Source organism: Brachyistius frenatus, unplaced genomic scaffold, assembly GCF_029030835.1.
Source record: "Brachyistius frenatus isolate BFR_SWC_R1_liver_20210118 unplaced genomic scaffold, ASM2903083v1 Contig_11, whole genome shotgun sequence".
Lineage (NCBI taxonomy): Eukaryota > Metazoa > Chordata > Actinopteri > Embiotocidae > Brachyistius > Brachyistius frenatus.
In genome coordinates, this window is record NW_027210610.1 from 1,005,201 (window position 1) to 1,028,891 (window position 23,691).

General features: G+C 40.1%; 3 protein-coding genes across 3 annotated transcripts; 2 read left to right on the forward strand and 1 right to left on the reverse strand.

Annotated features, from left to right (window-relative positions):
* Positions 1–859: 859 nt before the first annotated feature.
* LOC138616707 (uncharacterized) lies at positions 860–4,503 on the forward strand. Its single transcript, XM_069691228.1, has 4 exons — positions 860–890; positions 1,244–2,076; positions 2,504–2,657; positions 2,834–4,503. Exons 2-4 carry the CDS (start codon positions 1,255–1,257, stop codon positions 3,334–3,336), a joined length of 1,479 nt encoding a protein of 492 aa, XP_069547329.1. The 5' UTR covers positions 860–890; positions 1,244–1,254; the 3' UTR covers positions 3,337–4,503.
* A 3,348-nt stretch (positions 4,504–7,851) lies between these two features.
* Positions 7,852–13,333, forward strand: nptx2b (neuronal pentraxin IIb). The gene is made up of 5 exons (XM_069691229.1): positions 7,852–8,524; positions 9,035–9,254; positions 9,692–9,936; positions 10,031–10,210; positions 11,830–13,333. The coding sequence occupies exons 1-5, from the start codon at positions 8,084–8,086 to the stop codon at positions 12,058–12,060; spliced, it is 1,317 nt and encodes a 438-aa protein (XP_069547330.1). The 5' UTR covers positions 7,852–8,083; the 3' UTR covers positions 12,061–13,333.
* Positions 13,334–17,944: 4,611 nt separating this feature from the next.
* On the reverse strand, positions 17,945–22,784 carry tmem130 (transmembrane protein 130). The gene is made up of 8 exons (XM_069691223.1): positions 22,777–22,784; positions 22,610–22,692; positions 22,356–22,527; positions 22,122–22,267; positions 20,463–20,547; positions 19,994–20,196; positions 18,522–18,628; positions 17,945–18,085 (listed from the first exon to the last, which is right to left on the reverse strand). The coding sequence occupies exons 1-8, from the start codon at positions 22,782–22,784 to the stop codon at positions 17,945–17,947; spliced, it is 945 nt and encodes a 314-aa protein (XP_069547324.1).
* Positions 22,785–23,691: the final 907 nt, after the last annotated feature.

The following is a 23,691-nucleotide window of genomic DNA, read 5'->3' on the forward strand; positions in this document are numbered from 1 at the left end:
AGCAACACTCAAGAGGTGTTTCGGGGGGAGATTGCAGTGTCCCACAAAACAAACCGGTAAAAGATCCACAAACATGCCTAGTTATTGGCGCACTATGATGACATCATTAAACGCGTCAGTTAGCACAATTTTGTGCAGTCCCGGTAGTATTTAGGAATTAAAAAACGGCGTTTTCAGCACAGAATGGGAATCATTCCATTATCAAGAGCGCCTTGCACACCTATTCACCCGCTTAATAAAACAACAAAAGCAGCATGTATTAATTTTGCAGAACATACTGGCAACCGTTAGCTAATAAGCTAGCTTTCCCCAAAAAGAAAGAAAGCGCTCGCGCACCTCCCAACATGAAACTCTTATTGAAGAGAAAATAAACACAGGCCGCAGGGGAAAAAGCACTCTCACAAAAAGCTGTTCAAACGCTACTCACACACAAGACACGATATATAAAAAAAAAAAAACACAACATCCCCCCCCAAAGTTTAAAAGACGAAGTGGACCCTGTGCACTCACCCAGCGCCGCATACAGGAAACTGTCGCGCTCGTGCTGTTTGCGCCGAAGCACAGACGTGTGGTATACTTCCGCGTGTTTCGCATCATATCCTCCGTATTAAAGTACAAACACGGTGCAATGGTGTTCTTTTTACATTTTAAATACAGAAAACCGACACGGTTGGCGTTTTGCGCTGTAAAAATAAGCTTTTATTGGTCAAAAGTTTGTATCCTAGTACCGGCGGAAGGATAGGCGTAAAAAAGAAATGGCTATAAGACCATCGTTTTTGATGGGCATTTGTAGCAGGAGGCGCGTCCGAGACGTTGTAAAATCACGTCACAGAACCACGCGAGATGTGTAGAACGAGAGTTTGTCGCAGATGGCGGCGAATCACAGAAAGGTAGGACTGTGTTTGTTGCGTTAACTGTTATTAATGATTATATATATATATAAAAAAAACCATTTTCACGCAAAGGTAACGCACGTTGTCCCCTAAGTCGATAACTGACTCGTCTTAACCACGTTTTATGTAACTTCGTATGTAAAAATGCATCGTTTAAAGTTGTTGTTATTGCTCATGTAACTCGTGCTGTGCGTGCAAACTCCTAATTCAATGCAGTGATGTTAACGTAGATGGTTGCTGATCTGATGTTTATAAAGTGTTTACTAGTCGTTGAGGAGCCATTTAAAGGACGTTCTGCAAGTATAAATTAAAATGCAGTAAAACTTAAAGCCGGGTCTATTTTTGTTCAGGTTTAGTTGAGATGGCGGCTCCCGTTTTCAGTCGGTCTCGCATGAAACCTGAGATCTACAAGACCGTCGACGGAAAGGTTATCGTGGAGGATGAATTGCTGAACTTCCTCGCTCTAAAACACAGGACATTAAGCCAGGACGAGATAGTCCTCGTGGCTACCAACACTTTTGACTCCCAGTGGATAGAGACCTCGAAGAAAGTGTTGTTCGAGCTTTGCCCCACGACGGAGCCGCGCGTCTCCCACGAAGGGCCACTGAAAGACGCACAAAACATCAAGAGTTGCCTTAAAGTGATGGATGAGTGTGGAGACAACACTCCCAGATTCGTCTCTCATTACTTGGACGAGCTGCCGCCGGTGACATCCGCGAACGCGGACGTGTGGAGCCTGCTCGGGAGGATGAAACAGCTGTACGCGGAGGTGTGCTCGATGAGGCACGTGATGCGGCTCCAGGCGGACGTGAGCGAAGGGCTCCGCGCTATCACGCTGGAGATCAACCGGCGGGTGTGCTCACTGGAGCGGTCCGCCGACGGTGCAGATGCAGCGATGGACGGAGTCACCGGGTCGGACGGCACGGCGGCAGCCTCGGTTTCAGTCGCCGGGAAGAAGGCTGCGGGGAAGGCGACAAGTACGGACGGTCCCGGTGGGTCTCTGCTGGGTTCTCCAGAGAGGAGACCCGCTGTGAAAAAGGCCCGATTTGAGGTCTCCGCTGCTGTTGCGAAACCAAAACCGAGCGCTGTTACCCCCGAGCTGAAAAAAACATCCGGTGACGGTGTACTTGTTGGTGGCGGCACCGGACCGGCGATGAACAGCAACGTTTTCCACACTAAGTTGGTGAGTTGCTTCCAACTTTTCTGGCACTTCAACTTTATCAGTGTTTCTCAATGAAAAAACTTAAGTAGAGCCATATACTCGATTTTAGTTTTAGAATACCTTTCAGGTCATGAGGTCAATGAACTTGATTGCCCAAAATGACATCAGTGCATTGAATTGATTATAAATAACTATTTAATAAAAAAAAAAATAGACTGGTTTCTAAATTACCTCAAGAATCTTTTTCTGCACTATGTTTTGTAAATACAAAAAGTTTTCATATCGGACATCATATATGCTGATACAAATAGCCTATATTTGTAATATCGGCTGATAAAATTGTCCACCCAATAAATTAACCGGGCTCTACTTTTTACTGAAATATGAATGTAATTAATATGCCAATAAAAATTTCCTATTTATTCAAATGTTTTGCTTTGCTTTGCAGCTTCACCAGACGATGTGCCCAGAGAGGGATTTGCCTCCACCTCTTTGTTTAGGCCCAGAGAAATTCCAATGCCGATTTTGCAGAAGGGTGGGAGAGTACCCTGCTATAGCAGCACATATGCAGAGCCATGGGAGATATGCTATTAGACACAAAGGTAATAGTCAGGAGCCAAAGTCAATGTCGTAATTTGTCGGCCACTATTTGTATACATAATAACATATCTAAATGATGGTGAGCTTTTTTATTTATGAACTGATTCACAGATTTTTGTTGTGAACACTGTCACAGTAAGAACATATTATGATTGTCATTTTCTCTCTTTGTTTGCAGGGTATAAAATTCATAAATGCGGCCTTGGATGTGTGACAAACAACCACTATCACTGTTGCTATTGCCAGAAGATCATAAACCGCAGCGATGTATTCACTGTTCATGTACAAAAGTGTGCGTCTGCTCTGGTCCAACGTCCAACAACAGCGGCCATCACAGCAGCTTTAGTCCTCAGTCCTTCCCCTGGATTGATCTTGACTACATCGTGTATCACTCCATCAGCTACCAATCCAGCAGCCGTCTCTGGCTCCCCTGTAGCTCCCTGCATAAAATCTGTTGTTTCCTTGTCTGATACCAACAAACCCCTTCCCCTCCCTCCCCCCCTGAACCTAAAGACCTCTACAGATCCAAAATCATCAACACCTCCAAGTCATTCATCTCTCCAGAGGCCTTCAGCAGCACTCGGTGGCTCTGAAACAGTTCAGCGTCCCAGTACAGAAAGTCTTACTCCAACAGCTGAGATGGATGTGGATGAATCGAAAGAACTTGGGAAATATTCATAATACCTCTAAGAATTTGTTTTATAAACGGAAAGTTGAACCAACTATTCAGGGCATCTTTATGTTTTACTGGCTGGTTAAACCTCAAATAGTCTTGTTTCCCTGTGCTTATAACACAGACTACAAAATCCACTTTTGGACCTTCAATACCAGCGATTCAAAGCTTTAATTCTTTCTACAAATCAGCCGATAAATTCAGATTGTTTAACACGTTTCTGAGATCTATTTTTTTTTTTTTTTCCCCTCAGATTTGTGACAAAGTAATGCAGGTATGGTCGTTGCCATTTTCTTCCCTCAGGATTTCTTCATTGTCTATCAAACAATAAAATACATATTGTAGACTTGCAATAAAGCTTCTTTAGTTATCTTGAGGGCTGCTGCCTGAAAGACTTATCATAAAGTATTTGATGTGTGCTTGACAGGCAGCATAACTGAAAAAACATCGCACCAACAGGTTTCAGGGAATGAATGTAGAAAATTATAAAGTATATATAAGTTGTTGTGGGCTGTTTTAACCACAAGATGGCAGCCCACTGAAGGGGACTGGGGATCCAAACTCCATGTTCTGAAATGATCAAAGTAAAGTGATTACAATGTTGAACTTCTGTGAATAATTAAAACACCAGCGACTGAATTTAATCTGTTAAACTGAGCCAATGCTTGTAAATGCAACAACTTTGAATCAAACTGCTAAAAAAAAAGTTTGAATGAAGGAGGGCAAATATAGCACTTCTACATCATTCTTTTACCTGATGCCTGCTGTGAGCTGGTGTGTTTTTGAGGAGAATAAAAAAATAACTGAAATCTTGATCTTCAGGACTGTTTTTTTTTTTTTTTAATAACTAAGACTTCCATAAGACTGTGACAGTACAAGAGGAAAATGTTGCACGTCTTTCCTCTTGCACTGCCTTGGTAGAGGTGAGCCAGGAATGTGAAGTACAAAGTATTGTGTTTTTTTTTTTTCCAATACCTATCTAGGAAGTGGCTGTGGAAAGTACAGGTTTATAGGATGATTAAGAAAACCAGCTTGGGGATCTTTTTGTACTTACTGTAAATGCTCGAATTGAAATGAATGAGTCCATTCTGGTCTGTTAAAACACATTACTGTTCCTTTGTTTTATTGTTTTGTATCTTTATTTCATGGGTCAGTGACCATAAAGAAAAGAAAAATAAAACACTACAATAAAAACAAATTTTTAAAAAAACAGCTCGTGTAGGCTGTACCTTCATTGTTTTCGAAGCCTGGATGAGTACTGAGTGCAGCTCTTTCTGTGGCCGGTTAAAGCCTTCATGATCCTGTATGATGGCTCATCAACAACACTTGAAATTGTACGTCAGATGTCTCAGAAGTGCCTCACATGCGGGATACACAAGTACCTGAAACTCACAGAAATAACACATGAGTTTCCCATGGTTACCACATGTATGACACATGTTTACCACATGTTGCAAAATATGATAACAGGGAAAACAGGTGGAAAGGTTTTTACATGGGAATTTACATAGGCTTCACACATTACAGCATGGAAATGTTGCAAAACCACATTTCCCACGTGCACAACTACATGTGTATGTGATCACATGAGTTTTTGCACGTGAGATTTTTGCAATAGCTCCTATTAAAATAAGAAAATATTTCAGACGACGACCGCTAAAAGATTTTGCATTGTGGTTCTCCTCTTGACATTTTTTTCCCTTTTTGCATTGAAATGGTCTATAAACAAACCATGTTGTTATCTGAGATCAGAGCGTATCACCTCTCATGATAATTTTTAAAATTGTTACCTTTTTTTTATTGTGACCGAATTAAGCTGCTGTCGAGCACTCGTCTGTGGTTCACCAATGAAAGTAGATGGCAAAACGGATTGAGTTTTTTTTTTTTGCACAATATGTTTGTTTTAATAGCTTTGGAAATAAAAATAACAAAGTGTAGTTGAAAGATGGTCATTATTGATCTTGTCTAATCTATCAAGCCCGTCTCCTATACCCACAAGCTTTACTAATGGGTTTTAATTCATGATTCTCCCACTCACACTAACCCCTCCCTCCATAGACTGAACTCACTGGTAAAAATAAGACTGCAGAATGAGATCTTCCTTTCACTGAATGTCACATATGATGTAAGAGATAATTTGACGTATAATGCGACTTTCTCATTCTCCTTTGCACTCTCTGTTCCTTAAGTAATAATGATCTGCTAAAAGATGTTTGTCTCAGCCTTATTGTGCTGTCCTGTTTGTTTCATTAGTGTTTTATTCTGGGGGGGGGGGGGGCTTTATCTCAGAGAGGGGAGAGTGGATGACACACTGGTTCTGAGGCTTTCCAAAAACCACTCATCTGTCCATTAGATTTGTGTTTCCTCGGCACACCGCTGCAGCTGCTGATGCCCTTATGATGAAGCCGGATTGCACACACACCCCTCCTGCATTATTTTCTCTATAGAAAGAAGTGCACTTTCCTTGCGACCGAGCCTGAATCATCAACAACACCCCTAAAATCTATTTATGCATCTAAAGCTCCTGTGCATATTCAGTCTGCGTGCTCATATGCACTCCTGAGGTCTGCAGCATGGGAGGACCTGTTCTCTGTGTGTCAAAGGCTCACACTCCTCCATTTTGTTGAATATGGTTGCTACAGAAAATCTTGATTTTTTTTTTTTATAATGGCACAGTTGTCCCAATCAGAACTGAGTTTTCCATTTGCAGGAGCTGTTGCCGGCAGGTAGCTTTTGTCTATGTTCATTGGTAACCAGAAAGCAGGTGTGATGTCAGTGTAAAATATTCTGCTCATAACCGAGGGATGCAGAACCTGTCACCAGGGATGGTAACCGGCTTTTGTAAAGAGCCCTGTGAACAGCAAACTGAAGGTGTTGATGGTCAATCACTTCTGACACATCCTGTTTCTTATAGTTTCTTTCTTTTTTCTCATCATCCAAAATCTTTGCTGTAATACTCTCAAAGAGTCTCAGGTTGTTGCGCTGTGCAGTGACACACTGGAAGAGAGGTGCAACGTAAACATGTACATTTATTTAAAGTCAGTTTTGAGGAACTTGTGTTTGATTCTGTCCTTTTGATACTACTTTATTCTGCAATTTAGAAGAAAAAGATGAAGTGATTTTTGTTAAGTGATGCTTTTCTTTAAGTTTTCCAAGCGGTATACAACCAGTTGATTAATGTTTTTATGACAACTGGTAATATGATTTTATATTACAGCTGTGTTTGCTATATTATCATGTATTATCTGCTCATACACCAGCCTCCACTTATGGGTGCTGCACAGGAGGAATTAGTATTTCTCAATTGCATTAATAAACACTTAACCGGGATTTGTTTGGACCAATACTGATATCAATATTACCCACACCGATATTAGGGGGAAAATCATTTCTGATATCTTTATAATGACTAATATTCTTCATATACATAAAATGAAATCCTCCTCATGCAACGATTTTGTTAATAATGAGTTTCAGTTTCAAAAACCCATTTGTTTAATAGAGACAGTGTGGGGTTCTGATTGGCTGACAGCCACAGCTGCTCTTTAAGGATTTAACCAGGCTCACCTGATGGATTTTGGAAATATTCTATTGACATGAGTCTTTCATGACTGTATGCTGTTGCAATGAATTGACTTTAATTGCTCTGAAATATAAACTGTGTAGCCTATTACAAAAATAAAAACTTCACAAGTAATCACTCAAATGACTCTTATATTATCTTATATCTTTATCTGATCCTTTATTTTGAGCAAATACGAATTTCCACCAATAAGTCCCTTGCTGTTTGAAAGCCCATCCGTGAACAATTACAATTCCGTCTTCTCGCCTGTCATCCCACAGTTTGTTTTTTTAAAGGAGACCGTTGTGATTGACGTTGTGATTTGGAGCATGGTGGGACGTCATGTTTAAAGCACAGCAGTATGTCTTCCAGTCTGCGCACCAGGCTTTATTGACCTTTCACAGCCAGGCACGTAGTTGTTGCTAATTGTTTACCACCACATCCTGTTTCTTCGCTGCTTGCTTTACTCACCTACATTAAGAATGATTTGTTGTGTTTGTGACGGCCTTAAATGGCCTTGAAGTCTCCTTAATTGTGTGAATTTGAAACTGTATTTACACTAGTAGCCTATAGTTACTTGCTTGCAGTCTTACTATAAATCTTATGAATATGCTTTGTTTTTTGTTGTATTGTTGTATGATCATTTAAACCCGAACATCTCACAAACACATACAACAATTAGGAAGGAAAGGACCTCAGATCAATCAGAAGTGAGAATAAATACAAAGAGATGAAATGATGGGGACTAAACATCGCTCACACCTTTTGTTCCAAAAACAATTAACAATTTTCAAACAATTAAACACGTTTTACCCAGTTGATCAGTGACGTCAGCCCACTACAACCCATCCAGAAGCTTTCACAGTCACCTTTTTTTTTTTTTGGTAATCCTCTTTCTTAACAGAGGTTGTCTGAGCAACACCACACTGCGCGCTCTGTGTGCGCCAAGAATAGTCCGGTTAACACAATCCACGTTAACGGGCTTATACAGTGACCGACTCTCTCTTGATTGGATTTTCCGCTCAGAATTTTCTTGATTTCCTGGTTGGTCATGGCGTTACTTTGGAGAAATAGTTATATGTGATGTCTTTTGGATAGACCTATTTAGGGCACACTTTTACGCACAGAATTTAAGGGCGGACTACTTTTTTTCACGTTTTCATTGGCTTTCCTTATCGATAAGTGCCGCCGATATGTTTTCGCACGTGTACGTATTGTTATGTTTTTGTGCTTTGGGTTGTGGTCAACTAACGAACCGCCAGCAGGACGATGGAAAGCGGTACATCTGCCGGACAGTCCCCCTCAGCGGTGATGCCAGTTGTCCTGTGACATTGTTACCCGAGCTAAACCCCGGGGGTCAGGAAGAGGAACTCCGAAACACCGTCATGCAGCTGCGAGAGACAATTTTACAGCAGAAAGAAACGATTTCTAAACAGCTGGGCACCATCAACGAGCTGAACACCAAGCTATCCCTCTGCGCCTCAGCAACCGACGATAGAAAGTACGACAAAGGTGGTTCATGGGGCAAAGAAAAGCAAAATACAATGGGGGATGTTCCCAGAGATCCAAATGACACAATCGACAGTCTTGGAAAAACCATGCAGGGCCTCAAAGACCGATTGGAGAACCTGGAGGTAAGGTGCCCCCAATTGCGCAAAGCAGAACCACTGTGCGTAAAATTGTAGTTTGACTCGGCAGAGTGCCGTTTCACTGCTCAGCAGTGGATTAGCACTTCCGACAATCATTAGGGATGTATCATAATGATCAAACGCAGGTATTAGTGGAAAGAGATTAATTTACTAATTGGCCAAACTCTCGCAGGACCGATTAAGTGGCCTGTGTTGATTGTGCTTGTCTTGAATTAAAAAAGAGTCACTCTGCTCTTCTGTGTCATGCTCCAAATTGTGACACGCTTGTTAAATTAACATAATTTTCAAAACAATAACAAAATGATTCTGTAAGAATTAGAAAAAGACATCTTCACTTAAACTGTATGTATATATAACAATATTTATAAGTCTTTACAAGCTTTTCAATGTACAGAAGAGTTCCAATGTGTGATGTAAGGCGTCAGTTGCAGCTCTCAGGGGGGAATCACTGTCCCTGCTTATTTCTGTGCACTTCCTGCTCATGATCTCCTGCAGCAACAGCAAATGAGGGCCAACATATCCGGCGTCTCGTTCCCCAGTGAGCTGCGCGACCTGCTGCAGATTCGGCTAAGGGAGCTGGAGAAACAGCTCCTGAAGAAAGTCAGCAACCTGGAGGAGGAAAAAAGCATGCTGTCGAACGCCACAGCGGCATACAGGCTGAAAACAGAGAGCACCCTGAACGCCCTGGTGGAGAGGATCAGTGAGCTGGAGAAAGGTAGGAGGGCATTGTCCAATCACTGTCAGATTTAGATCAAAATGAAATATTGTTTTGAGATGATTAAGTCACTGTGATGGGGGAAATGTATGTAGCAATATAATTTAGGTTCAGTGACATACAGTGGTAAGGATGAGTGGAGAGTGAATTGTGCAGCACATTAAGCATATTGTATCTACTATGAATAGGAGGCAGAAGAGCTAAGCTGCTCTGGTTAATCAAAGCTGAAATAGAAGTGACAGACATGCACGCTTGTTACATAAAGAGCACTTATTGTTGAGACTTTTAAGACCGAGCTGTCTGTTTATTCAAACATAAAGGGAGTTGTTGTTTCCTTGCTTTCCTTCTTTACAAAAAAGACATATTGTAACCTCACGGTTCCCTTCTCCTGCCCTGCCCTTATCTCCTCCGTGCCTATTCTCCCTGTCTCATTCCAGGTGGAGGAGACTTCAAGTCCCCGGAGCAGTTTAAGCTGTCCCTCCCCCAGCGGACCAACTACTTGTACGGCCGCATCACCAAGAGCCTGCCAGAGATGTACGCCTTTACCCTCTGCATGTGGATCAAGTCCAGCGCCAGCCCCGGCATAGGGACGCCTTTCTCTTATGGTGTACCAGGGCAGGCAAACGAGATTGTGCTGATTGAATGGGGCAATAATCCAATTGAACTGCTCATCAATGACAAGGCAAGTCATTGGATTGCCATTGTTTTGTGATCAAATGAAAATTTGCCCCAAAAATTTACCAGAATTCCAAAAGTAAAATGTATTTTGACCGTAGGTTGCCCAGCTGCCCCTGGAGGTACGGGACGGCAGGTGGCACCACATCTGCATCGCCTGGACCACACGGGACGGCCAGTGGGAGGCTTACCAAGATGGGGATAAGCTGGGAATCGGTGACAACCTGGCAGCCTGGCACCCTATCAAACCAGGGGGAGTCATCATCCTGGGGCAGGAGCAGGTAAGAACGTGCAGCAGGATGCTTGATGAACGTCTGCATTTTTAGATTTCGTCATTACTTTCATGATCAAAGAAAGCAGTCATTTTAACTGGAGTAACACTGCCGATGCTTCAAAAAGTGACACTGACAATGTATCATCTGTCTGCTGCAACATGTTCGCATTATCACAAGCGACAACACTTCAAAGTGTAATGTCAAGTAGTTTTCTATCAATGAGCAGTGCTATTTATGAAGTGCGTTGGCGGACTGCAGATGGAAACAAGAAAATAAAGCAGCAGCAATGAGATGTTGACAAAACAATTGACAGAGCAACAGTAAAACACAGATGCTGAGGCCTCCTGCCTCCTGCTGGACCAATCAGTGCATTATTGAAGATAATTATTGAAGATGTCACCAAGGAGGAATGAATGAAATGTATCAGCCTGTTGAGATGTGTGTAACAAACAGGGAACTTGTTCTAACTAAATGCAGGGCATTGAATTGTACATCTATGATAAAATGTGTTTTTAGCTTCACTAGCAGCACAGCTCTCGTGAGTGTGTTAATTGGCTGGTTGGGTCCACCACTTCGGTCCAGCCTGAAACATATCAGCACCTATCACAGACACACACACACACACACACACACACACACACACACACACACACACACACACACACGTTTCCCCTTCAGGATTAATCCTTCAACTGTCATCATCGGGTCAACATTGGGATTTGTCCTATGATGTACGACCAAATATCTGCTCAACAAATTACACTGCCTTTAGTCTCAGCTGGACTGTTTAGATGTTTATTGCCGGCATGCTTACAAACTAAACTAAGCCATGAAAAACATCATACTTGGGAAACAACATTGTCCTTGCCAGCTTGTTAGCAAGCTAATGTTAACAGGTTAATGTTTGCAGGATAATATTAGCATTTAGCAATATGTCCGCTGTTCCAAAGTAAAACCTCGTAGAGCTGCTAGAATGACTGTAGACTTTTGTTTCTATAGCCAAGGAGCTAACCTGGAAGTTCTTCAGATGAATTACTTCCCCTTGAAAGGCCTGCTGTAAATAACACACAGAGCGGACTAAATATTACATTGAATGTGGTCACAGCCGAGAGACAATTGAAACTTTAAGGCCTCTAATGTAATTTTGAAGACACCGTACTCCTACTGTGTATCCCACAGAAATTTTTACCAAGCATTAAAGTTGTTTATTTGCATTTTTTTTAAAATATTTAATTGATTGAATACCTGTTTTTATCATCTATTCTATAATAATATATATAATTCTAATTTGTTTCCCATTTTCTCTATGGTCATTGTTCTTACTGCCAGAAATAAAGTTCTCGTTTCAAAGTTTCAACCCTTTTTTTGTTAACTGGCCCAAAAATTTGTCACATTGGAATCAGCTTGAGCCAACCATGTGTTTGACCTCTGTGACCTCAGTGATGGTCCCACACAGTGGGACTAGGACGAGGCACTAATACATTAAAAGAAAGTTTGAAAGTTTGATGACTAGTCCTCCTTTATCCCTACTGATTGCCTCCTCCGCTTCACAGAGATAATGACCTGTGATAATGTTGTTGTTGATGCTGCTCATATTTACATCCTGATGTTTATGGCCCTTGCAGGACGTGGTAGGCGGACGCTTTGACGCCGGACAGGCTTTCGTGGGCGAGCTGAGTCAGGTGAACATTTGGGACCGTGTTCTGAAGCCGGTCGAGATCCAGTCGATGGCCAACTGCAGCTCGTACATCCCCGGGAATGTGATCTCCTGGCTAGCAAGCAATGTTGAGGTTTTCGGGAGGGGGGCATTCAAACGGCCCCTGGAGATGTGTCAGGAGCGGCTGCCCAATGCTTAAAAACCCATCTGTCCGCCTTTCTCGCTGGTTTCCATTTGGCATTTTTAAAACATCGTCTGCTCTCACTGTGAGGCTGTTTATGGATTTAATTTTTATAGATGTCTGTATAACAATGTTGTTTTATCTGGTTTACATACAGGTGAGATTTAAAAAAAAATCAAACACTTACACTCACGTTGCAGTTTTAACATTGTGACGATTACATACATGTAGCATCGAAAGTGAGAACGCACCGAAATGCAAATTGTTACGTGGAGTCAGTCTGGGCTCAATCACTGACATGTTACTGTTTTATTTGTAGTGGCAATCAGAGAGCTCCTGACTGACATCTCTTTTTCTACCAATCACTGAGGTACTTTGACCTTCAGCGCACAAGTACCACACAAATTGAATCCCCACAGGTGTTAGTGTTAAGACACAACACCCATCCCCACAGTCTCCCACACACCTCCTCCCACCACACTCCAAAGCTCTGAAGTAATAATAACTCACTCTCGTCCAACGCAGACACATGCATACACTGCTGCCACTACAAATACATTGAGCTCCAGACTGCCTTGACATGTGAGCTGCCGTTGCGTGTTGTGTGGGAGTGAGTGAGCAGTAAAGATTACAGGTCAGCTAATGTTATGTCTCTTCATTAACCAGGGAATGAGCTTAGAGCCAACATCGATCAAACCTCTGATCCGGATACGTTCAGTAATTTTAAGGGAAATAGAACTTGGAAAGATTAGCCACATATCTGTTATGTGGCTCTTGCTGACGGATGAATGGATCGCGTGTGCAATCGACCCAATTCTCTGTTAACTTAGTTTTCCAGACCAATTTTTGCATACATATCTGACACCAGTGATACTACTAGCGAGTCTATCACAGTGCTTTCTCCCTGGCCTTTTCCATTTGAACAAAGCCTGTTTAAATGGTGAATCATGTTGAAAATATATTCATAGCTTCAATGTTTTGAAATATATTTATTCGTGATTTGTACTGTGGTTACAGTGGATCGTCTGACCAGGTATTTACATTAGACTCATCAAAACCTTCATACATGTGGAATTTTTCATTTTCTAGTGTCTCTGTCCAGAGAAATAGTCTTTTTTTTTGTACGTAACCTCAGTTTTTAGCACATGTATGAGGTATTGTCTACCTTGTCCTGTGGCCTTCTTATAAATGTTTAAGTGCCATTAAATGTTTTCTGATTGTTGAAAATGATTTGCTTTGCCAAGAAATGAAAATGGGAAAAATAAAGCAAACTATATGTACTGCTAAAAATTTCAAATGTCTTTTCTTTTGTCTTTCAGCTTCATGTTGACAACCTTTAATATATTGCAGTGTTTATTTGAGAGTAGTGCAAAATAAACGAGGGTCATCTGGGATCATTTAATTAACCTTTTGTCGACTTTGTTTGAGCAGATGGCCGTTGTACACCAGCTTTAAAGCCTCTTGTCTTTTGTAAAGGTATTCTGTCAAGCAGGTAAGGTGGCAGTGGGGTGACATGAGCAGTTACTAACACAGGCTGAGTGGGATATTTAGCCTCAGATGGCTTGGGTCAGGACAACAACAGGTGTCCTGGGTGGCATTAGCAACTCTTAACAGATGAGAGAGGCTGAAAGGTCAGGGGTGACGTCACAGACACTCTTCCCGAGACAAAGCACCATCCAGCCACTCGCTCCTCTCCAGGAGGGCTAAAACTACAAGTTTTTTCAAAGGCCTTAATACATTTTAATAATTTTTGGATATAGTAACAGATAATTTGAGCTTTACTAAAACCAAAACTGATGAACTCTTAATCAATACCAGCTCTTTAAATGTTACATGAGCAGCTGAATCTGAGCAAAACTAAACAATCAGATAACGTGATTACAAAAAAAGCCTGTCTTTCACACTGTGTTCCTTGGTGAGGATCAATTTGTATTATTCACACACACGCTGTTTTGCAGGTGGCCTTGTCTGAGCAAACAGCTTTAATGCTCACGCTGTGGTGTAAACCTCTTCTCTTCACAACATGTCATTTTCTTATACCACTGGATGTTCTGTATGTTAGCCTTTTATCTGAGCTGAAAGGAAAAAAAGCAATAACATGAAAGTTTCCATCAGAGCTGAACCAGATACTCATTTCGACAATCGATAATGGTCATTGAAATGGACACGATGTCCAAGGCCGGTCTGTATCGTTTCATTATTTTGTTAGCTGCCTGTGTTTGGATTGTGTAAGCTGGATCAATGGATTTTTTTTTTTTTTAAATTGTTGGAAAGTAGTTCGTTTATTTGTACTGTGGCTACATTTCAAGTTCATGATTTATCAAAAATTATACAACAAACACAAATTGAAGTAAATATTTTCATCAAGTAAAGTACAGAAGTTCTTGAATATTATATGTTTATTATAATACAAGTTTTTTCAGTGAATGGCAAACCACTTAAATCTGCACATCTCAATATATCTTATTTTTTTTATTAGCAATGTATTAAATGACTGAGTGTAATGTGACATATGCAATAAAATAATCTACAAAGAGTTATCAGCAGTTCCTCCCCATGGAGCATTTAAAAGATTTTCAGCTCATTATTTTCCAGCCTGCAAATTAAAAAATTGGACTCCCTCTCAGCTTTCGCATAGTGTGTTTGCTAGCTGTACACTACCTCAGTCAGTGACAAGCTGGTGAACAGAAAAGAAAACTAAATAAACAGATATTTCTCTGAGGAGGCAGAGGCCAGAAAAGAGCCCGGCCTGGCTCGGCCTCCACCCTCCTGTTGCACACAGCTTCAGTCTTTGCTGTGATTATAGTCTGGAAACCGTGTTCACATTAAGGTTTGCTCAACCTCTCTGAAGGGCAGCTTTGGTTGAGTTTTGATGCACAACGTATGGTGTATTGTGGTCAATGCTGATTGGTTAAAAGCTGCTCCACTAGTTTCCAAATGAACAGAAGGTCGACACCTATTAGGTTGCAACAACTGGAAAAAGTCCTCCATGGAGCAGACCCCCAATTCACGCCAAAAAAGAGGGAATATTGGACTTATATTTATTAGGTGGCCAAATATGTAGATCGAAACAAAGGCATATGTTGCTCTGCATCAGCTGGATGTATAAATAGGGAACTGTTTGCGAACACTTTCACCCTATCAGTTTCATGAGGTAATAATGAGTTGCTCAAAGTTTATACAGAAAAAAAAGGAAGTGTTAATGCTGCTTTAATATTTGAATACTTTAGGTAACTTGTTTCCAATCAGAGAAGCCCCAGATGTAACCAAGGTCTGATAAATCCACATCTAGTCAGTCTTTTTTTTTCACAGAAGGAAACATTCAACAGTTTAAATTTATATTTATGGTCACACATTCCGAGCTTATGTTTATAAGTCATTTGGGTTGCACTGGTGGTGGCCCAGGGATATGTTAGTTAAGATTGTCCCACTTTTAAAACCAAAGACCATATTTTTGGTAAAACACCAACCCAGAAATATAAACCAACACATTAGAAGAATGTACAAGGTCCCACATGTCTTACTTGTTGTCATTTAAGTCACTGATTTTAACTTTAACACCTTCCTACCAGTGATAAAATAAATATATTTTCATGTTCATTCACAAAGACTTCTGAGAATCCACAACTGCACAGCCACCCGCAAACATTCACAGAGCTTAACTAACTACAACAGATTTATATTTAACATATAAAGCGTTTTTTATTCAAAGAAACTGTGAACAGCTGCAGACTTTAATCACAAGAGTGTTTCAGCTCAAGGTCGGACCTCTGGTAGAAGTGATATTCTTTTTTGCATCTGCAGCTTCCAACAGTGTCTTTGACAGCTGGCATTCATCAAGAGTCTTACAATTAATAATACTGCGACATCTCTTACAGCGGACAAGCTGTCGTTAAACACCATCAAGGTACCAAATAGAACAGAAATAATGCGATTGACGTCAGTGCAGTTGAGAAAGTTTCAAGGATTTTGTTTCGCGTAAGACATCCCACTGTTTTATTCGGCCATTTCTTTCACTCCATCCTGATGATTTTTTTAATTGTTTTTTATTATTTACGCTTTTAATTTGTACTAAATGAGAATCTATTAGAACTTGTATGTCTGAAGTGTTTAGCAGAAAGTCTTATTTTGAAAAGGTTTAATTTGGTTGTAGTAAACATTTAGATGGCTTCATCAATAGTAATGCTGATCAATCATTAATTACACTGCACAACAATGATCTCAGACTGAAATGTGATTACCTATTGGATGTATTCCCATTAAATTGTGGCAATCAAATCTACCAGTTTGGTGGGCAAATATTTTGTACAGACATTCATAGTTCAGTTAGTGAATCATGATAAAAATTATTGATTTCCTGTCTTTTTATAGTGCCACCAGGTTCTCATTTGTGATTCTGAATGAAATTGTTCGACAAAGACTGAATGGATTGCTAAACAAGTATTGCTACAGACATTAATGGTATCATTATGAACTATAAAAGATCTCTGTGATACCTTGGTACCCTGACCATCAGGTCAAAATTTTAGTTTCTACTTCAGTTCATGAATACCTTAAAAAACGAATGACATTGGCATTAGCCTCAGTTGTACTTTGTATTAAAGGAGCAATGCATAGGATTTAGTAGCATCTAGTGGTGGGGTTGCAGATAGCAACTAACTGAGCACCCCTCTCCTCCCCTTCCAAATTTGTCAGAGAATCTACAGTGGCCGTTAAACTCATGAAATATCTGAAAGTCCCTCTTTTTGGTTTGTCCTTTATGGGCTACTGTAGAAACATGGCAGTGCAACATGGTGGACTCTGTGGAAGAGTATTATATTGCACTTCACCCAATAGATCCCCCTAAATCCTGTAAACTGCTTCTTAAAGTTCTGATTAGAAAATGTTAGCATGCTAATATGCTAAACTAAAATAGTGAATATAATGAACATTATTCCCGCTAAACAAAAACATGTTACCATTGGCATAAGCTGTGGCTCAGATCTAGTCTGATTGGTGTCACCAGGAAGGTCTTCAAAGTCCTCCTGTTTAATATGAAAACTGAAAACTAAAAGGGTGAACGGGGTTGGGCAGCTTTGCAATTTTATAAAATTCATAACCGATTCAAATCCGAAATGTGAGATATGATCAAAGCTTGAATTGTTATAATCTAATCTTCCTCGATGACCCTGTTTCACTTTCCTCCTTATTTTCCTCCGTATCTTGAGTACTGTGGTCTAACAGGCTGAACATCCAGCACACAACCATATTTCCTCTTGACATTGCAGCTGTCCAACAAAACTCCCTTCTTTCTCAGAAGTAGGCGAAGTGATAGCGATACAGTGGTGGTGTCAAACGTCCAATCACATGGAATCACTTCACTTCTACTTGAAAGAGTAGCTTCCTGCAAAAACTGATTATACATATTGTTTTACATTTAGTACGAAAAGATAAAAAGTTTTAAAAAGCAATCAGTTTTATTCTGGAAAGCAAATCAAGGCCCAAATTCATAGATCAAAACGAACAAAACATAAATAAATGAGTGGTCTGATACATTCGCAGCATGCTTGAGTAAACACTCATTGTTTAAACATGACCTGTACTCCAGCTATTAATTTATTATGAGTCCATTTGAATGTCAGCCTGAGCTCTGTGACTCATCAATTGATCACCATCTTTACTTTAAGGCAATTACAGTATTTGACTTTTTAGATTAACCCAGATTAGATAAAAATCCTAAATACATCCAGGGCACTTTTTATGCAACTATAATCTATTAAAAATGTGTTGTGTCCTGATCATCCACAGGTCAGCTATATACATCTATGACAAGATATGAAAGATGTGACAGTTGTTTCTTCTGCTACATACACGTATGTAGCTGCAGTATGACGGCACACAGACGGACAGAAGATGGTGATGGTTAAGAGGAGTACTGTGTCCCGTGCTGCAACAGGAGCGGCTCTTTCTCTCCTCTCTCCACATTGGGGAAGTTAAAAAATATCGAGCTCTGACCGTCACAGTCTTGGTTCTTCGTAAATATGGCGTTACTGGAATCAGGAATCTGCAAAATTACATTCAGCAGACAAACTCAGTGAAGACAGTGAAACATGTGTTCATTTCAGGGGCACTTTTAGATTAAATGAAAATCGGTGTCACATCCAGAGTCCATTTGAATTTGTGGGTTTTCTGTTACCGAACTATTTGTTGCTCTGGTATGATTTATTTCTAGGGACATGCAGCCTCCTTGTGGTCATTTACAGCATTAAAAACACAGACATGAAGGAATATTAATCATTGAATACTTGACAGTAGTATTGATGAAGCAGGTACGTTTTTATATACTTCACACTATATACATGCATTTCCTGTAATCTGTTTTTTGTCTCATCAAACCCAGATGAATGAAAAGTTATTGGGAGGTATAAAAGAATACTTGACATTCACAAGGGGGAGTTATAGCCACATATGGTTCACTGTGGGATTTAACGGCACCGTACCTGTGATCTGCTGTAATAACGAGGATGACAGGCGATGACCGTGATGAAGGAGAAAGTCGCTACGAGAATGGCAGCGCATGACAGGACGAAGAACGTGTGGGCGTTATCTGCAATCAAGACAGGGGGGAATTCACCAAGTCAGTGTGGGTCGATGTTTTCTACGCGAGCCACCCTGTAATCTTTTTTATGTCCTTATGACCCGGTTTAGTTTGTAATCCTGCCAGACAGCCAGTGAGGCTGAGATCAAACTCTCAAATACCAAGAACAAAATTCCACATTTTCTGACAGTAAAAAAATGCCAACTTCTCAGCAAGGAAGAAGCTGACATTTAAAACACAACTTCAGACGGATCACGACGACAGCAAATCAATTGAGCATAGCAGACATGTCGGCCAGTCGGATCTGTGTCCTCTGATATGCTCGGATTCCTCCATTTTCACTATTCCTGCTCCGTCTTTGGAGCTAACGCAGCTAAATGGCACATGGTCCGATCATATTGGAAACACCTCATGATGCAGCACAGCTTCTCTTTGTTTGGAAGATCCTTTTAACTGCAAAAAAAACCCAACTTAAATTAAAAAATCCTTCGTGCTCTAATTGTAAAGAGTGACTGATTTTAATTCATTCAAATAAAATCGAATTGTACAAATTTAAATCAATGCAGGAGGCCAAGAATATGGAGAGATAAGAGAACTTTGCAAATGTCATTAAGTTGTTAATTTGTTTCTATTGACAGTAAAAAGGAAGTTAATCAAAGACAAATTAACATATTCATTTATAAATTTGAAATCTATAAAGAGATGTATTCAATAAGGGTTCAGTGGATGATAACAAGATAATCAGATCCAAGCTCCTTAGGTAAAAAGGAACATAGACAAATTCATAATTTGAATAAATGGAATAGATTTATCATACATTTAAAAAAAGAAAGGAAATGTAATATGAAATTTAAATCTATATATATATATTACTGGATAAAACCAAATTAATAAACAGCTTGCATTTCACCAAAACCAGTTACTTTCAGGGTGTTTGTGCTTTATATTTGTGTCCTCCAATTCTCCAGTGTTTCAATAGCTTATATAAGATAAACTATTAAAAGCTGTTTTCAAGGCTTTCAAGGTCTACAAGCTGCCACAAATAACAAAAATGTGTTGCACTGCAGCCATGTCAAATTAGAAAATGTTTGCTTTTGATTAAAGTTTTCCTGTCTATTCATGGGACTCCCCACTGCCCTACACATCTAATAAAGCTCTAAGGATGAAGCAGTCCAGTGAGTGGATGGGATGAATCCACACAAAGAAAAAACCTTGGCTTTGTTGTTTCATGTATTTTTGAAATTATCCAATTGATTTTGGAACAGTTTCATAAAGCTAAAACTATTCCCCAGAAACTTCTAGAAACTTTCACCCAAACCTTCCCTCGTTTTGTTTTGAGGTGTTTCTTGTGTGTGTAGGTGGTTGGTCGCTCACTGTTTCTCCTGACATAGAGGCTGAAGGAGGTCTCCAGCTTGCTGACGTCATTGTGGACACTGATGTCCAGACAGTGGAAGCCGACAGAAGTGAAGGTGTGGTTCAGTCTCAGGGTGTTTTCGTACAGCACGGTCAGCGTGCAGCCCCTCGTCATGTCAGGCACACACTTGGGGAGGAAACGCCAGCACACCCATATTGGAGGACTAAAGACACACACACAGAGGCCAATGAGGGGTGTTTTTCTTTATAATAAACATGGGTAATAATTCTTACCTGCATTGGTAAAAAAAAAAAAAAAAAAAATCTAAATTAATTCCAAATTAAATAGAAAAAGAGGATGATATTCGTTTTCACATTTATTTTTAACTAGCATTTAGCAAATATGACATTTCCTGGTAAATCTCTGCTTCCCCCTCTATAGTGAATATTTGTTCAGTAAAAGAAACTAAACAGCCCAAATGCAGCTTACCTCCCATCAACATGGAAAGCCAAACTGGTGTTCTGAGACACCTCGTAATCGGATGGCCCCGTCATTTCGATGTGTTTGATGGCGTCTGCAAATTAATGCCAGTTATCAGACATTTCAGCCCTCACAACGAGTCGTTTAGACACAACTTAACTTGAAGATGTTGGCACAACCCGACCGGGCTTTACTTCCTGTCATTCCCTGCATATTGTATTCACTTGTTTATTTCGGTTTGTGTTTTTACATGTTGACTATTTCTGGATTCTGCTCCAGCCAGCATCATTGTTTTCATTGCCCTGCCACATTTCTTGTAAACCAGCCTGTCCGTGAGTGAAGCTCCTTATGCCGGGACTCTTGACTTCGTGCATCCGGGTACGACCTGCATACACATACACAACTACCTGATGAGAAAAGGAGACACAGGTGGGGAGCAGAAACCGGCTGAAAATAAGGCACACACCATGGACGGTGGAGGTGGATTTAAAAATAAAACAGGAAGTGACTTTATAAAGTCCAAACATAGTGCGACAGAGCTGAAATATTACATGTGACATTTTAAATAAATCCATTTTAGCAGTTCATTTAGACCTGAACATGTAATAACAGTTATATCAGATCATCTCACAATCCTTATTTCCTTTTTCAGGGGATTTTCGTGGATTGATATGTTACTAATAATGTGAGTCTTGTTTTATTGACATTGGCTGAAACTGTCTTTTATTATTGTAAACATATCATTGGATCAATTTGATTTGTTTCAAGGAAAATGTAAATATGAAACTTATAAATGACATAAACACTATAAAATAACTTATTTATTTAACTGCAACAAGTAGTTTAGCTGATCTGCAATACAGTGTTGGGGAGTAATTTCATGTAAGTTGCTTTAATAAATGATAAAATGTATTTATCTGTAGTCCAAATATGCATCCAAATATATTATATTTGGTAAAAAGTTTATATGTATAGAGTATATTCACTCTGTTTGTGTATGTACCAATGATCCAGACAGGCTCCATTCATTTGGCAGGATGTGCTCAAATTTTTTATCCTTTTTGTGATTGGTTCTCTTGTTTGAATTCACACCTCCTTGCGCCTACCAATCAAAACAATGTGCATTTCTCTGAGCAACTACACCAAGATGGTTGGCAATGTTGTCGGCAATGTTGTCGGATAAGATGACGAGGTATTTATAAAGAGTAATTCAGGAACCTGAGTCCATAAACTGTGAACAGTACACAGCCTTGTTGGTTGTTGTATCATCACTCAGCATTGAGTAGACCTGAATGTAGACTTGGTTTGAGGTTCTGGAAACATTTTTCTTTCACTGCAGTCAGCTGTGATGCACATACTTATGATTTGTTCTGGTAGTTCTGCTTTAAAACCAAAACTTTTCAATCTTAATTCAAGTTAAATTGAAGAACTTTTAATAAAAGTTAGACAGTAATCTGTGTCGTGTACTGTTGGGAGGTTTATTTTTTTAGGACTTTTCCGCTTTATTGCCCAGTTTAAAACATTTGTTATGAAAGTAATACTTTACATTACTTTCATTAAATAATAAACATTGATTACTCATTACATATTTAGCAGGGCACCTAGTAATCTGTAACTTATTACATTTCAAAAGTAACCTTTCCCACATATGAATACAAAAGTACAAACCAAGCACTCGAACATCCGTGGAGTAGACCCCCATGATTGGAGGTGCATATTTGGTCACATTCATTCCCACTTTCAGCCGCAGTGTGTAGTTTCCTGACACTGAGTAATGATAGCGGACAACCGGCTCAGTCCCCTGGATCACTTCTCTGCATCAAAGATGAAAAAATAAGTATGAAAGATAAAGAAAAGCATCCCAACCTTTTTCAGTATCTCAAATGTGAGAAATCATTGTACCCGTTGCCTAAGTCCCAGGTATAGGTGAACTTTGCTGTGCTGAAATTCTTGTGGGGATCGAAGAGTTCAAACATGGTCTCTGTGGGAACATCTGAGGCCAGTTCTCCTGTGTCTCTCACAAAGGTGTCATTTCCTTCAATTTGGTAGAAAACCAGCTTCCCAGCAATATTTTCTGGTTAAAAGAGATAATTATACTTAGTTATGAGGCAGAGATACCTGGAGAAAAAGTAAAACGAGACGCTGGAATGACATACCCAAATCTGTCAAAGGGTCCGAGGTCTCTGCCACACTCGGGTGAACCAGGAGAAGAAGCACCGAGATCCATGCCACATGTTTTCTAAAAGCACACATCCCAAAATTGAAAAAAAAAAAAAAAAATGCATCAGGAAATGTCAAATGTCTTCACAGATGTTTGATTTACCTGTCCATATGTGCTGGCCCCTTCACTGGAAATCCCCAAGGACCTCAAGTGGAAATAAAGTTAGTCCTGAGAGCAGGGTGTGTGGACATGGGGGTGAGGTGATATGGCTCCTTCTAGTCTTGTGAGATTCAGAGCATGCAAATGTGAGCTGTAAAGGCCTGAAATTGTCAGCATGCGTTTCAATCATGTGGTTGAGTAACAACAATCATCTGTTGAGTAGGACGCTTTGGCCTGGGTCACAGCAATAAGACCAAAGGCCAATGTGACGAGGACAGTGGGGGTATCAGCCCAGGAATCATACAACTAGCAGCTGATTCAAAGTGACTTGTCACTAGGATTATTTATACATTTTGTGTTGATTAAGATACCAGGTTAAAATACAAGGTGATGATAAAAAGTCAGCTACATGTTCTCTCCCTACACATAAAGAAATACAAAAAATACGAGCAGGTGGTTGTCCGCCAGCCACGCTCCAGTTTACATCACAAGACATGCATTGAATTTTCTTCATTTTATTTGGAGCAGCTTATAAGGGAGCTAAATGTGAAAATGTTAACATTAGCTAACACTTCATCTATATGCAGCATTAGTTAAACTTAACAAAGTCAGTTAGTTAGCTAATGTAAGCTACATTGTAAGCAAACCAACATAACAGGGAACAACTAACATCACTGTTACTTTATGAGGAGTTTTACTGAGAAAGGCTGAGTCTGTTTGTACTGTTTGTTCAACTATTAAAAGACAAAAAAGTCCTGCAGTTAGTTTAGTGTCTGTCTGTCTTTCTGTGTTTGTCTACATGTCTGTCTGTCTGCCTGTCAGATCAAAGGAGTTAATGACAAATGTGGCTCAGGTGTGTGTGTGTGTGTGTGTGTGTGTGTGTGTGTGTGTGTGTGTGTGTGTGTGTGTGTGTGTGTG

What these genes read in the sequence shown, in the direction of transcription:
- LOC138616707 (XM_069691228.1), top strand. Translation starts at nt 1,255, where the DNA reads ATGGCGGCTCCCGTTTTCAGTCGGTCTCGCATGAAACCTGAGATCTAC. An exon ending in ACGTTTTCCACACTAAGTTG is followed by an intron (nt 2,077 to 2,503) that starts GTGAGTTGCTTC and finishes TTTGCTTTGCAG; the next exon opens with CTTCACCAGACGATGTGCCC. An exon ending in ATATGCTATTAGACACAAAG is followed by an intron (nt 2,658 to 2,833) that starts GTAATAGTCAGG and finishes CTTTGTTTGCAG; the next exon opens with GGTATAAAATTCATAAATGC.
- nptx2b (XM_069691229.1), top strand. Translation starts at nt 8,084, where the DNA reads ATGTTTTCGCACGTGTACGTATTGTTATGTTTTTGTGCTTTGGGTTGT. An exon ending in ACCGATTGGAGAACCTGGAG is followed by an intron (nt 8,525 to 9,034) that starts GTAAGGTGCCCC and finishes GATCTCCTGCAG; the next exon opens with CAACAGCAAATGAGGGCCAA. An exon ending in AACTGCTCATCAATGACAAG is followed by an intron (nt 9,937 to 10,030) that starts GCAAGTCATTGG and finishes TTTTGACCGTAG; the next exon opens with GTTGCCCAGCTGCCCCTGGA.
- tmem130 (XM_069691223.1), bottom strand. An exon ending in GGACCCTTTGACAGATTTGG is followed by an intron (nt 22,528 to 22,609) that starts GTATGTCATTCC and finishes TCTTTTAACCAG; the next exon opens with AAAATATTGCTGGGAAGCTG. An exon ending in GTTATTACAGCAGATCACAG is followed by an intron (nt 18,086 to 18,521) that starts GTACGGTGCCGT and finishes GTAATTTTGCAG; the next exon opens with ATTCCTGATTCCAGTAACGC.